We start from the raw sequence: 15,605 nt of genomic DNA, 5'->3' as shown, positions 1-15,605 counted from the left end.
ATGAAGAAAATCCTTTGTTTATTCCTTGCTTTCCAGATTCTCTGATCCTCCCGTGACAGGATTTGTGGACAAGCTCAAGCAGAGCTCAATTGCCACCACCCCCTGTTCATTGAGCACACCTGGGGAAGGTAGTGGTGGTGGGGTGTCGGCTAGAGGGCTCCCACTCAGTTCATACCTCTGTATTTTTGTTTATTGCTAGGACGCAGACAGTTTCTGCTGTTTACTCTTCCTGGTTGCTAGAACACAGGTGGCCCCTGACCTTGGCATCTTTGGTTGCTAGGACATAGGTGACTCCTGCCTCCTAAAATCCTTGGTTGCTAGTACCCAGGTGGCCCTTGCTGCCTAGCATCCTTGGTTGCTATGATGCAAGTGACTCCTACCACCTAGTGTCCTTGGCTGCTGGGATACACTCAGCCCCTGCTGTCTAGTGTCTCTGGTTGCTAGGATGCAGATGGAACTGCGTCAATGACTGCTATGGTACAGGTGGGTGTCTGCTTCCTAGCAGCCACAGAGGCTGTGCAGGAAGAGCCCCCTGCATCCTAGTAACCAATACAAGAAAACAGAGGGGTTAGAACAGGCAAACTGACATGCCTTTTTCCCCCTGCATACCTAGGGACAGAGGTTGTCTCGGGGAAGCACCTGTTCCCAAGACAAGTGCTGTCAATCATAATTAAATATTTGTCTCCCTGCTAGATGTGTGGTGTTAAAGCAGCAGGTGGAAGGGGGGGGGGGATATTAACCATGCTATCACAAGCTGGAAAAATGGAAAAAAAATGGGAAAAAGGAGCAAAAAAAATGTAGTGAAACGTCTTCTTTACTGTGAAATAAATACCATTTCCAATGCTACTTCATTGACCTATTTTTACCATATCAGATTTTAAATATGAGACAAAAAGAACACTCCTTTAAATTTCACCCAGTGCCACCCCAGGATTCTTCCCAGGTTCTCCTTACTTTCTTTTATTAGTAGATGTTTCCTTTGACTAGTGCTGCATTGTTTAATTCATCTTGGTGTCTAATTCTACCAACATGTATAAGTGAATGGAACACTATCATATACATACTGTATCAGGACTTCCAGGAAACGAATGACTATCTAAACCAATTCAGCCTTGTGATCTATGTCCCCATCTGCAGAGTGATTGAGGGCTGGGCTGGCTGCATTTTCTGGATAACGAGGAAATAATTTATGGGACAGATCATAGGGGCTTATAAAGGCAGGGAGGGGTGATAAGCCTTGTTTACCAGAGGGAATTATAAAGATATGCCTAAATGTGGATGCGTAAAGATGAAATTAAGGAAAGAGAGGAAGTGGCACATCTTGTGTGAAGCCTTAAAAGAAATAAAGTCATCAGGGATACAGACCTGTATGTAAAGCGGAAACATTTAAAGGCAAGGTAGTTTGGTCCGGGATACAGCTCTGTGGAATAAATTTTTACCAGTCTACCGATTATAATGTGATTAATGTTGTATTGCTTCCTTGCGGCAAGTGTTGAGTATTCATCTATTCAGAGATGTCCCTTTCCAGAAATCTTTAAAATCAGACTAGAGACTTATCTGTTTACACACACACATTTGATTAATGCCCAGCCACTTCCGTGACATTCCAGACTGGACATTTCACTCTATAGCCCGCTCTGCACTACATTTTAATAGCATGTTTCTGGTTTGGCTTCAATTGACTTTTTTTTTGTGAAAGTCTAAATGCTACCTTCAGTCTTCTAAAAAACTGTGTAGATATAAACTTCAATGTGCTCAGCTTAACGCCAAAAAATATGTCTATATGTGTTACGGTTTGGAACGCAAGGCCTGTTTTTTACAGCTTCTTAGTGGTTAGTTTACTTATTTTTTTTTAATTTTTTCTGTTTTCAGTTTGATCCATTTATAAAACCTCGTCTGAAGTTGAGTTTACAGTTGAAGTAGATCTAAGGTTCAAACTTTTTTTTTGGATAGAAAAGTGAGAAGAGAATAGTGAGAAGATTTAGAACCACTGTCAGGTTTTTATTGCGGTCTCTGTCCCCACTGGGGAGATTCCCCATTATTAAAAGTAAAACAAAGCCCAAAATTATTGTCACCACACCAGATAAAAGGTGATATCTTTCAACAGACACTAGGGGGTTAAATAACTAAAACTGGAGGGTGCAAAAATCTGGTGCAGCTCTGAACAGAAACCAATCAGCTTCCAGTTTTTTTGTCAAAGCCTAAATGAACAAGCTGAAATTAGAAGCTAATTGGCTACCATGCATAGCTGCAACATATGTACTCTCCAGTTTTAGTAAATCAACCCGATAGAAAACATGGACATAAAAATCCTGTTTTAAAACAGTGAGGATAGGGAAGGTTTAGAATCTTTGTTACGTTTTTAACAAACTAATTCAGGCCATAGATGGGTCGAAAATTGTCCGATTTTTTTTATCAGTAAAGTTGGAAAAAGAGTGGCCGATTTTGCCGATCGGCCGATTTTCGCGGCAATTATGGGCAAATCGGCCAATCTTTTTACCAATAAAAAGTCTGTGCATGAGCAGTGACCTGCAAGAGGAAGACAAAAAGAAGAAAGAAGAAGAAGAAGATGAAGAAGAAGAGGAAGAAGAAGAAGAAGAAGAGAAAGAAGAAGAGGAAGAAGAGGAGGATGAAGAAGAAGAGGATGAAGAAGAAGAGGATGAAGAAGAAGAGGATGAAGAAGAGGAAGAAGAGGAGGATGAAGAAGAAGAGGATGAAGAAGAGGAAGCAGAAGAGGAAGATGAAGAAGAAGAGGATGAAGAAGAAGAAGAAGAGGATGAAGAAGAGGATGAAGAAGAATTCCAGTCCGGCAAAAAGTGTCCCTGCAGAGAGCTCCGCTATTTCATTGACAGTTCCTTGACATTTATAGCGGCTGCAACATTGTATCTGTTTCCAAATAAAAACATCTGTATCCGATATGGATACAAATAGATACAATGTTGCAGCTGCTATAAATGTCAAAGAACTGTCAAAGAAATAGCGGAGCTCTCTGCAGGGACACTTTTTGCCGGCTGTAGACAGGATGCAAATTGGCCGATTTTTATTACTGTTCCTGGTAACGTCGGCCGCTTGAACGACCGATTTTTCGTTTTTTTAAAGAAAAATCGGCCGGTTTTCTCCCCATCTATGGCCTGCATTAGTGTCACTCTGGTGACTGTTGCTCCTGTGTCTACAGGACAGGAAGTGAAGGGGAATCTCCACAAATGGTTAATGGTGGCAATAAAAACACTATAGGTATTTTAAATTAGTTCCTGCGCTACCAAACATGAAAAACAGTTTTGGCTTTAAATATACCTTTACCTAAATATTATCTTTTTATTACTATTTTTTATAACTTTCAAAAATACCAAATGTAATATTACACAATCTAGCACATGTACCTCCACCAGGGCTTGCAGCTGTTCTCTCTATCCTGAACTGCTTCCATCTTCTATATATCTTCTTTCTCAGGTCCTGCTTTGCCCTCTTTGGCCTTTGGGTGGCCACTGATGATGTAACTTCCGAGCATTTGCACAGAAGTTACACCATCCTCAACACCTGGTTCCACTCCGAGAGTGAACACTGAGCATGCGACATGCAATGTTCACACACAAAATCAAAAATTTTTAGAATAAACAGGAAAAAGTTTTTTTGGCCAAGGAGGCTTTCATGTCCCTTAAGTTTAAAAAAAACCTCTCCTAGCAAATGTTTGTTTTACGAACCTGGTTCCACTTTAATGTAAAACTATAAGCACATGTTTTTTCATCTTGGATAAGGCAAGGGAGGGCTATAACTCCTGTCAGATGTATACATCCCTGGACCACCAGGTCTCCAGAACTAGTTTCTCCATTGGAAGAATTCCCTTCTATTACTTAGCTGGGGACAACCCAAAATTTGGAATTTTCTTTTACTCTCACTTTCAATGATAATGGTAAACAGTACAAACAGAGAGGGTGAATATCCATAACAGGGGCACAGACAGCAAAAAAATGGACAGGTGTTCTAATCCCTCTCCACTCCATCCAAAACTTGAAAAAACGTTTTGCCTTCAGTTATACTTTTAACGCTGAACTACAACATTACTTTCGATCTGGAACGCTTGTACAGGTTCCTCTCCTGTAGTGAAATTGCTTACTCTTTCACTGCACTCTAGTCCCCTGTTTAGCTTTGTGGTTCCATTCATTGACCCTTACGGCAGTGCTGTGAAACTACCCCAAACAAACCCCACAAAAAAAGAAAAAAACATTCTCTGGCTGTTCCTCCTTGCAGCTGCCAGACTCATCTACCTACCTAACCAATTGTTGTCCCTGACCCCTCTCTGCTAATCCTTTCAATTGCTTCTGCTTTCCCAATGAATACAAATAAAAATTCTAACATACAAAGTCATTCACAACTCTGCCCCTAGCTATATCACCAACCTCAAGTCAAACTATCACCCAAACCGTCCTCTCTACTCCTCCCAAGACCACCTGCCCTCTAGCCTCCTTGTCACTTCCTCCAATGCTCAGCTCCAGGACTTCTCCAGATCCTCTCCCACCATCTGGGACTCTCTAACCCAATCTGTCCAGTTATCTCCTAGCCCAGCCTTTTTCAACCAGGGTGCCCAGGCACCCTGGGGTGCCTTGAGGTTTCTTCAGGGGTGCCTTGACAAAATGTCTAAAAATTGGCCAAAACTTGTAGTACTTTTTTACATTTTAGAATGGGGTGCCGCAAGGCTGTCCATAAATTTAAAGGGTGCCTCAGGGCTGTCCATGATTTTAGAAGGTGCCCTGCCTAAAAAATGGTTGAGAAACACTGTCCTAGTCTGTCAATCCCTGAAAACTCATCTCTTCAACGAAGCCTATCTTGTTTTTACTGAACAACTGAACCTTACTTACTTCATCAATTCATCCCCACAACACTATTAACTAATTGCTTCACTTTTAGATTGTAAGGTCTCGTGAGCAGAGGCCTTCTAACACTCCTGTATTGCACTGTATTGTATGCAACTGTTCTGTTTCCCATTATAGTACAGCACTGCACAAACAGTTGCCACTATATAAATCCTGAACAAAAATAATAAAATAATTCAAAAGAAATTTCTTCAAATTTCTCAAGTTCTGATGCTGTGGAATTTCACTATTGGCAAAATAGGCATTTTGATTATCACCAACACCAGTCCATTCACCCTTAGATGTTACATAGAATATATAACAAATCCTCTTCACAGTTGCTGAGGGTAAAAGTTGCAGAAGGTCCTGCTGTATGGTAATCAACACAACCAGTAGACTCATAAGTGACCAACCTGTCCACTTGTAGACACCTTTTTGGTCAAAGAAACTCCAAAACGGGACTTCTATTTTACACCTTTACAAGTGGCAGTGACAAGGTGGAAAATGTGGTGTATATTTGCTGGTGTAAGTTGAAAGGAAATTGCACCATGGTGATATCTGAAACCAAAACATCAGCTAAGGTCACCTAGAAAGGTGAGCAGAGAGTGAGGAACCAGAGGGGGTCCCAGGACAGACAAGATTAATGTAGTCTGCTATGACCTCAGACTAGAGGACAGCGTTCGGGGGTGCCACTTCTATCCCAGTATTCCTAACTCGACAAAATCAAGGCCGATAGATCAGAGCGATGTTGACAAACCACAATTCCTGTGCACATATGGGCGCCGCTTATGATGAGCTTTTATTTTCTGCATCAGTGCTAGTTTTATTTCTCCATTTTGGATATGATCATTAGGGTGATTTATTAGCAAGTAATCACAGGCATTTTGTGCATATGCTTTACCTTGTTTGCTGGCAACCGATACCTCTCTGGCTATTAGCGGAGGAAAATGTTTAAAGTGACCTACAAATTTATCTCTACACTAGAAAGAGGCAAAGACTGAAACATGTTTTCAAAGCCCGTCTGGCAAATCCATTATGTCAGCAAGTTTAAACGACAATCTGTTTTTTTTTTTCTTATGTTTGGATACTTACAGGGAGACAGCAAACTGTTGTAACTCACTGCAACCCATTAAAATTAACAGTTCACTGCCCTAATTTGAAAGGTGGAAACTGATTGGCTAAATTAATTACTGTGCTTTGCACATCACCACTGCCTTGTTAAGGGCTCATGCACACAGGCACTTTTGCTTGTATAGCATAAAAAATAGGTATATTCCGATGCCCGGGAGACACAGGTGCTGCGTACAGTGAATGAGCTCTAAAAGTTATGACCAAGAGAAGACCTGAAGTTTGGGTTTTACCTTTGTGATTGTAAACCTTAGACATGAAATATGAACAAAGCATATCCCTCTATAGTTTGTACTTGTATCAACCCAGAGCACTAAGTGTCATCTGCTGTTTATTCCTCTGCTATCAGCATGAATCACTGCTAACACATTTTCCTGACACCAAGAGAAAAATATAAATAACAAGAGAAAAATGGTGACATGGGAGGGACTTCCAGCTGATTGACAGCCTCAACTCTGTTCATGTGAGCTGTGTGGAGGGGGTGTGTGTCTCTTCTCTCCAATTAGCACTCAGAGCTCTCCTCAATGAGCTCTGCAGTGTGTAACTTCAGCTCCCCTCCCCCTGCTTTTCAGAGCTGAGAGATCCTGTGTAAATTCTGCACTTTGAACAGATGTAGAGAGAAGAAGACTTCAGATAAACAGGTACAACTTATGTAGGATGACTTGTTTAACCTCTGTGTATCACCTGAAGCAAGTCAACTCTCTGGGTATATGTAAGGGTTTATAACCACTTTAAAGTGGTTCTAAAGGCAAAAGGTTATTTATGTTTTTTTTCAAGCATTCTCTGCATTAAGGTAAAAAAAAACCCACTACTTGTCCTACCCACACTTACCTGACTCCTGTCATTGTTCCATCGATATCTTGGCTGCAGCACTGCTCCCTTCACTTCCAGGTCTCACGGGTGACACTGAGGGCAGCGTTAGCAATAGGGTCCAGCTGCTATCAGTCAAACTCCTTTGAGGGGGCGTGGCCTACTTGAGTTGTATGTGTCTATGAATGCACACAGCCTGGCTCAGGAGCACACAATCACAGATGCCTCCTTAGTGCCTGGCTTACTAATGAGGCACACAGAGGAGGGAAGAGAGGACAGTACCAACAGGGACATCTCTGTGTAGTATTGTTGCACACAGCAGGTATTTATGACTTTTTTTTTTTTTACACAAAAAAAAAATCAGCCCTAAAATATCACTTTAATATATAATCAAACTACTTGCACCAGGCATCTCTAGGCATCACTCTGTGCATCACTCTATGGGGGCACAAAATTATTTGTCAGCCTACTGAAGTTTCACTTCATTTTTCATTTTTGAAGATTTAGAGTTAAGTATAATCTACTTTATTACACCAGATCTAAAGATCTGTTCTTTGTACAAAGCTTTCCACACACTTTACAATTTGATTGTACAATCTCCTTCAGATCTACTATCAGCTATGTACTCTTCTTATTTTGAAACAAATGTAATGGATTGTACAACCTGATTGTATGGTGTTATGACCAGCTTTAGAAAGTTCACTCAATTTGTTTTAATCTCATGTTATATACTTGTTTTTGTTGTACCAGATTTGAGTGTATCTAAAGCCTTCATTACTTTTTTTTTTAGGGTATAGACAGAATGGCCTGGGTTTTATTTATAGCTGTGTGTATCCCTTTGGGGGAGAATCCCCCTCTCTATTTATTCTGGGAATGGCGAATTCAAAATGTTACTGTTGTTACCAGAACCAGGTAAAGGGAAATTTTCTGTGAGAACACGTTTCAGTGTAGCTTCAGGACAAGGACTGAACAGAAATAGCCCCAGAAAAAAAAAAGGATTTAACCATTTTTTCAAAGACTGAAAAAAAGATATAGATACATTTTCAATTTATCTTTCACATAATTACTGTGCTAAAAAAGTAACTTAATAAAGCCTAATTGTAGCTAAAATAAAAAACAGAAAAATCAGCACAGGGGCCATAATGTACCTGCTGATGCCTCTTCTGTTAGTAAAAGTCCTCCTTTGTCCATGTCCTCCGCCCACCACCACCCTCGTAATATTCCTGGTGCGGTGGGAGTTAATACAACTAAGGGGCTGCCACAGGTTGTCTGCAAGAGAGCCCGACTATGCTTGCTCTTTCCACCCAGCTGCTCTATTCATAGAATCAGTACCACATCTTCCATGAATGAAAGGTAATCTGTGAACAGAGGGGGTGGAGCTATCAATCATCTGCCACTCCTCCATTCTTAGATTCTGTTTCATTCGTAGAAGTTGTAGTACAGCTTCTAGGAATGGCAGGGGTGGGTGGAAAGGGCGGGCATAGTTGGACTCTCCTGATGACAACCTGTGACAGCTCCTTAGTTGTAATACAACTAGAAGATTATGGTAGTTTGAGGAGGGTTATGGCAAGGACAGAGGGTTTCGACTAACAGAAGAGGAATCAGCACAAGGGACACATCCTACTGACTGTAAGTTATGTCCCTTGTGCTGACTTTTCTGTTTTTAATTTTTTATACACTTAGGTTTAAACGTTATTTAAGGTGTAGCTTTCCTCCTCTTGATCTTCCCCACATGCATGGATTCATTGTACAAGTTTGCAAAGTCCCCTACAATCAGCAATACATAAGGCTGTTTTTTGTTTTTTTGTTTGCTAAGAATAAACAATAGCCAGTTAATTGCCTCCAATCTGAATGAATTGCCAGAATCTCAAGTTCTGTGTTACCTTCACTTTTTTTCTGAAATACTTTCTTGCCAGATAACCACGCCACCATTTCTGGATCACAGTTCCCATTCGGTTTAAGTACCTAGAATGAAGAAGGTATACAATATGATGGAACACGTGTTATAAATATGGTATATGCACACAGTCCATATCCAATGGATAGCTAAGTCGTAATTATCAAATTGATACTTGAGTTTTACAGCATTTTCTCTTTTTCCAATGAAAAATATTGGTCAATCCTGTTAGCATTCACTGTTTAACTTGCAGTAGAAAACAACAGCTGGATTCTGATTGTACACAGAAAACGCGCCATACCTTTTGGGGTCAATGATATTATTGTTCATCTTCAAGAGGAGCCTGGTGGGCTGTCACCCCCTGGCTCCTAAGATACTCCAATGATGAGATCTCCCTACATTAACTGTCAGTTATTGACAGTCCACACTGGCATTTTGTGTGTTCCGGCTCCTTATGCATTCTTCATAACATAGAAAAATAAAAATCCAAAACGGAGGGTGAAAGCTTCTTTTAATGGTTACAGAAATTGTGCAGGAATTCACACACACACAGAGATGTCAGGAAAATGGCCAGGGGACTGTAAAAACACGCAGTTGTGCCACAGTTTTAATCCCCCTTCCCCTAAATTCTATCACTAATCTATCACAGCTGCAGCAATTTTTTTTTCAATAAAGTTTTTATTAAGTTTAACAAACTAGAAAGTAGAGCTTGTTAACAACTTCAGTAATGCCCAACAGAATGGTCAACTAAGAACATGTTCAGACAATATGCGTGATATAGACACGAGAAATAACAGGGAGAATATTCACAACAGGTATGTAGAATGGACAATACTTTGGGTAAGTCCACCAGAACTTGAACCAAAATGTCCTGGTATATAGTATGTATGCAAGGAGCCACAAGCTGTAGACTTCCAGGCTAGCTGAAGCCTCTTGGTAAGCTGCAGCAATTTTAACTCACCTAGCAGAGTTAGCAAGCAGCACCATCTGTCAAACGTGCTTATTAAAAATCTATGGGAACCAACCACAACCGTGAGCCTGTGGTTTTGGTGCAGTATTTTATTACAAAATCACCTTTGGGATTAGAAAACAAAACAAAAAAGTCCAAACTTTCAGGAAAGGATCTGGCAGCTGGCAGGATTACCTTCCGAATGTCAGGCAGCTGCTGTTATACCGCCCTCTGAAAAGTGATTGTGGCACTGAAAGAGCCCTCAAAAGATAAAAGAACCTGTTGAGTATTTGTAAAGTTTCTCATTCCTCCAGAAAGCATATCTAGCAGTAGTTAGTCACCTTCGACTGAGCTTTTTCTTTACCTACATTAAGGGGTCAGAAAATACAGCCAATGCGTTTTAGGGGCTCACCAATCTACCTTTATCAGGGGTATGAAACAAGATGACAAAACTTAAAAATTAAATGATCTAAAACTGCTGTTGTTTAACCTATAGATATTAATCAAAATCATACATATGAGCAAAACAACATTCACCGGCCACTTTATAAGGTACACCTTGCTAGTGCCAAGGAAATCTCCCCCACACCATTACACCACTACGACCAGCCTGAACCGTTGATACCAGGCAGGATGGATCCATGCTTTCATGTTGTTTACGCCAAATTCTGACCCAACCATCTGAATGTCGCAGCAACCAGTCTACCCATTCTTCTTTGACCTTGGACATCAACAAGGCGTTTTCGTCCACACAACTGCCGCTCACTGGATATTTTCTCTTTTTCGGACCACTCTCTGTAAACCCTAGAGATGGTTGTGCGTGAAAACCCCAGTAGATCAGCAGTTTTTGAAATACTCAGACCAGCCCGTCTGGCACCAACAACCTTGCCACGTTCAAAGTCACTTAAATTCCCTTTCTTCCCCATTCTGATGCTTGGTTTGAACTTCAGCAAGTCGTCTTCGCCACGTCTATGCATTGAGTTGCTGACACGCGATTGGCTGATTAGCAATTTGTGTTACCAAGCAACTGAACAGGTGTACAGTACCTAATAAAGTGGCTGGTGAGTATATGCATATGAATGATATTTTCAAAGGGTATCATCTAAATAAGTAAAGCATATTGGGGTAGATTTACTAAAACTGGTGCACTCATAATTAGGTGCAGCTGTGCATGGTAACCAATCAGCTTCTAACTTCAGCTTGTTCAATTAAGCTTAACAATAAAACCTGGAAGCTGATTGGTTTCTATGCAGAGTTACACCAGATTTTGCACTCTCCAGTTTTAGTGCATAACGCCCATTGTATTTCTATTGTATAGGGGGGTATTTAGGGTGCATAACTTTCAGTTACATTGTTCGCTAATTTTACTGTACTGTTTTGTACCATTTCTAAATCATTCTTGCTCATTGTTACTGCTGTTAACCTTTGCCTTTTTTCAGTTTATCGCCCAAAAAAAATATCCAATTTTCAGCCTGGGTGTGTCAGAAAGCGTGGTGCTTCTTACAGAGTTGCAGGCACTGCGAACAGGGGACCTGATAAAACAGTGGCAGCTTCATGGGTAAGCACTACATATTTCATGGTTTTCAAAGTAATAAAAGCATACCCTGAAAAAGTTCAAGCAAACGCAAATAAGAAGAGACTTACCTGAGATACGCTCTCACCCTGCATCCTCTAAACCAGCTCTGAATCATGACTGCTGCATTGTACTCTGCAAGCCTTTTCTCTTCAGCAGCTCTGTAATGGTAAAAATCAAATGTTCTCAATAGTCATTTTTACAGTGTGTATGAGCTTTATAGATAGATAGATAGATAGATAGATAGATAGATAGATAGATAGATAGATAGATAGATAGATATTTAAGTCATATGTGTGTGAATGTGATCAGTTTAAAGCCCATCTCAGGAATATTTTTTTAAATCTAAATACCAGGCACAGAACCACAAAACTTTCATATCAATATATTCCTCAATAGCCACACACAATATAAATCCATTTTGTGAGCACCAAATGGCTTTGCAAACTCTGTTATTACCTTGTAAAAATAGCAGTAACATCATCAGTGTGCTGCACAAAGCCTGTGCAGAAAGCAGAGCTGTGGGAGGGACCCAGCTGGCCCCATCCACAACAGGCTGTGTGCAGGAAACTACAGGAGGGGGCAGAGACAAGACCAGTCACCCTGCACCAGATGAGAAAGCAGCAGTGACCTGTCTTTATTACAGGAAGCTCATGTGCAAAAGGCTTGATTGCTGCACAGATCTGGAAAAAATACACAAAGCACACCAAGATCCAAGTAAGGATACACAGGGCTTTTTTATTTAGACAACATTTGCTTATCCCACAGTTCAGCTTTAAAGTCCTACTGGAAGTTTAAAAAATGACTACTATACTTCTCCTTTCCAGCACTGTCCTCCACAGTACCTCTTCTCCACCACAACATGTCCTCAGTATTCTGTCATTTAATTAAGAAGACTGAGGACATACTGTGAGTGCATGGCATCATCAACCTGCCTGAAGGGTCACTATGACGCCCTACACTCACTGTGTATTGGTGCAGAGAAAGGCACTTGCATCATAACCTCTCTTTGCATTTTTGGGATGGGGTAGGAGAAGATCTAAAGATGGATGCACATCACATGACCGGCCCTAAGACATCTGGAAATGGTAAGTATAAAATTGCAAAAAATAAAGTACACACCCAAGTTTGATTGGATATACACCATATTTCATGCAGTTCCCCCCAAAAAACACACTTGCGTCATCACCTCTCTCTGCATTTTTGGTATGGGATAGGAGAAGATCTAAAGATGGATGCATATCCCATGACCAGCCCTAAGACATCTGGAAAACGTAAGTATAAAATTAAAAGGGGTTAGAGGGCCCTACTCTTTCGAGCTTACAAATAATGACACACTCAATCCCCCTAAATACACAAAAAGGGATATACAAACAATTGTGCAACACGTGAATTCCCTCTGTGGGAATATGACAAGTGCAAGTGATATATATAATGCAATAGTGATTAACACACCAAAAAACAAATCAATACAGATACATCCTAAAACGTATCATCATAAACAAGTCCAAAAACGGTGTATATATATAAAATATATTTTATATATATATATATCCAATGATGGTGCTCCAACTCAACTCTCATGCAAGTGACTGTCTAAGTGACCAAACGTGATAATCCTTAAGTGGCCAAAATGCCCCCTCACCGCCTTACATCGACCCCACAGGGTCAGCTCGCTCAGGGGATTAAACCAATCCTATTAAGGGCAGATTCTTCACAGGCTCCCCTCAGGGTAGTATGCGCTCCACAGGCCTCCGTATAATGCACAGCGAACCTCTCCCAGGATCTCCTTGCTGCTCTTGATTCTTCACATGTGTGTTGTCTGTGCTCACCTGTCAGGTGGCTACACCCTTTTGCTGTAAATAATAGGATCCCCCAAACCAAAAATAGTTGTGGCTCATTGAAAATTCTAACAATTGGAGAATGAACTCCTTCTGTGTATCAGGAATGGGAGAATACCTATGTAAAAAATGGTGTACTGCTTGCAACCCATGTTGGTGAGAAATAGCCGTATACAATGACACCACGCTTCCAATGTATTTCACCCAGCACATTGATAACATGCCTAGTGTCTTTTAAATATGATGGGGTACTAAGCACCAGTGGTTGTAAATAATAATCTATGTACTTTCCAGCTTGAGATGTAATCAAATCTATCCCACGGATGATGGGCCTACCTGGAGGGTTAATCAAAGATTTATGAATCTTGGGCAAACTATACATTACAGGTACTCTTGGTGCTAAAGGTACTAAAAAGGCCCTCTCTTTTTTATCTAGAATACCATCCTTGAAGCCCCTATCTAGCAACTTTTTTAGATCTTTCTTGTATTTAAGTATGGGATTGTGCTATCTTTGAATAAGTGTTAGTGTCTGAAAAAAAGTTTAGATATTTTCATATTATAGTTATCCTTATCAAGGATGACTACACGGCCCCCTTTGTCAGAGGGGCGGACAACTATGTTTTTCCTTGCACATAGTTGATCAATTTCTAACTGGATGTCCTTTTGTGGTTTGACATTTTTCATTTTTAATGCATCAAGATCTTTCAAGACTAAGTCCTCAAAAACTAATAATGAAGGGGACAGATTAGTAGGGGGATTGAATAATGAAACATTGGATAAATTAGAATGTAATATTTGAGACGTAATCTCTCTTGGATTACATACAGGATTTGAAATTTATTGAGATTCCTCGGGGTGGGCATATTTCAGTCCCTTACTGAGGATAACCTCCTCTTCACATGTGAGGGTTACCCCACTACAGTTAAAAAATTCCACTGAACTTCACATTCTTCTCCTTTTGGAACTGAACCCTCCTCCCCCCTCTGGTCCCTCCCTTACATCTATTAATCTGTTTGTACTGTATCCCATTCCTCTGTATTTTGCATTCCCAATGGGGCCATTTGGATTAAATCTATATATTATAATGCCGATCAGGTTGTTCCTTAGCAACCAGTTGTGATGTAGTGAGTGTTACTGATCAATGCCGGTCCTCTGTTCACAATTTCCCTATTTAAGTGCTTGGTGACATAGGTATGCCTTTGACCCCTGATGATGTCACTTATGATGAAACGCATCAGGTGGAGCTTAGGTGTACGTCACCACGTATACATGTATGCTCGTGGCCATCTTGGAAGTGGGAACACGAGGATTGTTTTGATATACAGCTCTGTAATTGATCTTCGAGTGTGTAAGTGCACTTTTATGGTTTAATAAATCATTTTAAAATGATTTTACATTATGAGAGGCCTTTTTGTTTTATGGACATGCCACCTTTAAAGTCTGACAACCTTTACATTGATGGTCAACACGGAGCGGGTGAACATTTTTTGAGCCACATTGGATACTATAGGGAAGGCCTGACTGGTTGATATTCATAATTTTGTAGCTGATTTTGATCAGTCTATAATTTGATGGTCAAATATATCTGGTAAGCCTTCATTTGGGCATGGAGTGGAGTGATACCTGTTTGCACGGATACCATCTGGTCATCCAATTGAAGATTCATGTTTGTACTTCTGATCCATTTTCTTGGTATTGGGATTCACATTCAAAGACTTTCATTTTTGCACATCATATATATCCTAGTGATATTGTCATGTAGTTTGAGTATTGTCACATTGTATTTCACATGGTAACAGCTGGGATTGCACCATCACATATACATTTTTTTCAGCGCTACACTAATATATATACATTACATAAGCTAGCTGAATAGATAAAAACGTAGATACAATTAGGAAGACCATAGGGCTTTCAGTGTGATTCTGTAGACCAACTTGGATGCAACTTTGAAGAAACTTTCATAAGGTCTGTATATTCTATATGGGACCAAAATTGCACTGTAATCGCAACAAAGTAGTACAGAAATGTTTCCCAAAATTGCTCCTTGTGAAGTTGCATTGATATAAACAGACACCATTGAAAACAATGTGACTTCCCTTGTCAAGTGATTCTGTGCGAATCAAGTCACATTTGAAATCGCACTGACAGGAATTCCAGGGATTTCACACAAAGGAAGCAACACAAAGAGAACAGGATACTTTTTCATACAATTACATGGTATAGCAAGCATATATCAGGAATATGAAATGTTGGGTTTACATTAACCACTTGCCCTCCAGAGGATTTACCCCCTTCCTGACCAGGCCCTTTTTTGTGATATGGCGATGCGTTACTTTAACTGACAATTGTGTGGTCATGCAACGTTGCACCCAAATTAAATGTATGTCCTTTTTTCTTATAAATAGAGCTTTCTTTTGGTGGTATTTGATTGGCTGTGTGTTTATTTGATGTGCTATAAATAAAAAAGACTGACAATTTTGAGAAAAAAACAACATTTTTTACTTTTTGCTATTAACCACTTCAATATCGGGCACTTTTACCTCCTACCTGCCCA

At 40.2% G+C, this 15,605-nt stretch overlaps 1 protein-coding gene across 1 annotated transcript in view; it reads right to left on the bottom strand.

Annotated features, from left to right (window-relative positions):
- SPATA17 (spermatogenesis associated 17) overlaps window positions 1–15,605 on the bottom strand; it is a 210,180-nt gene that overhangs the window by 187,091 nt on the left and 7,484 nt on the right. The window contains exons 2-3 of the mRNA XM_089685004.1: window positions 11,279–11,368; window positions 8,672–8,753 (exon numbers count right to left, since the gene is read on the bottom strand). Coding sequence (XP_089541130.1) covers window positions 8,672–8,753; window positions 11,279–11,368 — 172 coding nt within the window. The remainder of the gene's footprint in view (window positions 1–8,671; window positions 8,754–11,278; window positions 11,369–15,605) is intronic.

Source organism: Staurois parvus, unplaced genomic scaffold (assembly GCF_062004578.1).
Source record: "Staurois parvus isolate SC_StPar_1 unplaced genomic scaffold, SC_StPar_1.0 ptg000362l, whole genome shotgun sequence".
Classification (NCBI taxonomy): domain Eukaryota; kingdom Metazoa; phylum Chordata; class Amphibia; order Anura; family Ranidae; genus Staurois; species Staurois parvus.
This window is presented reverse-complemented; position numbering and strand designations above follow the sequence as displayed.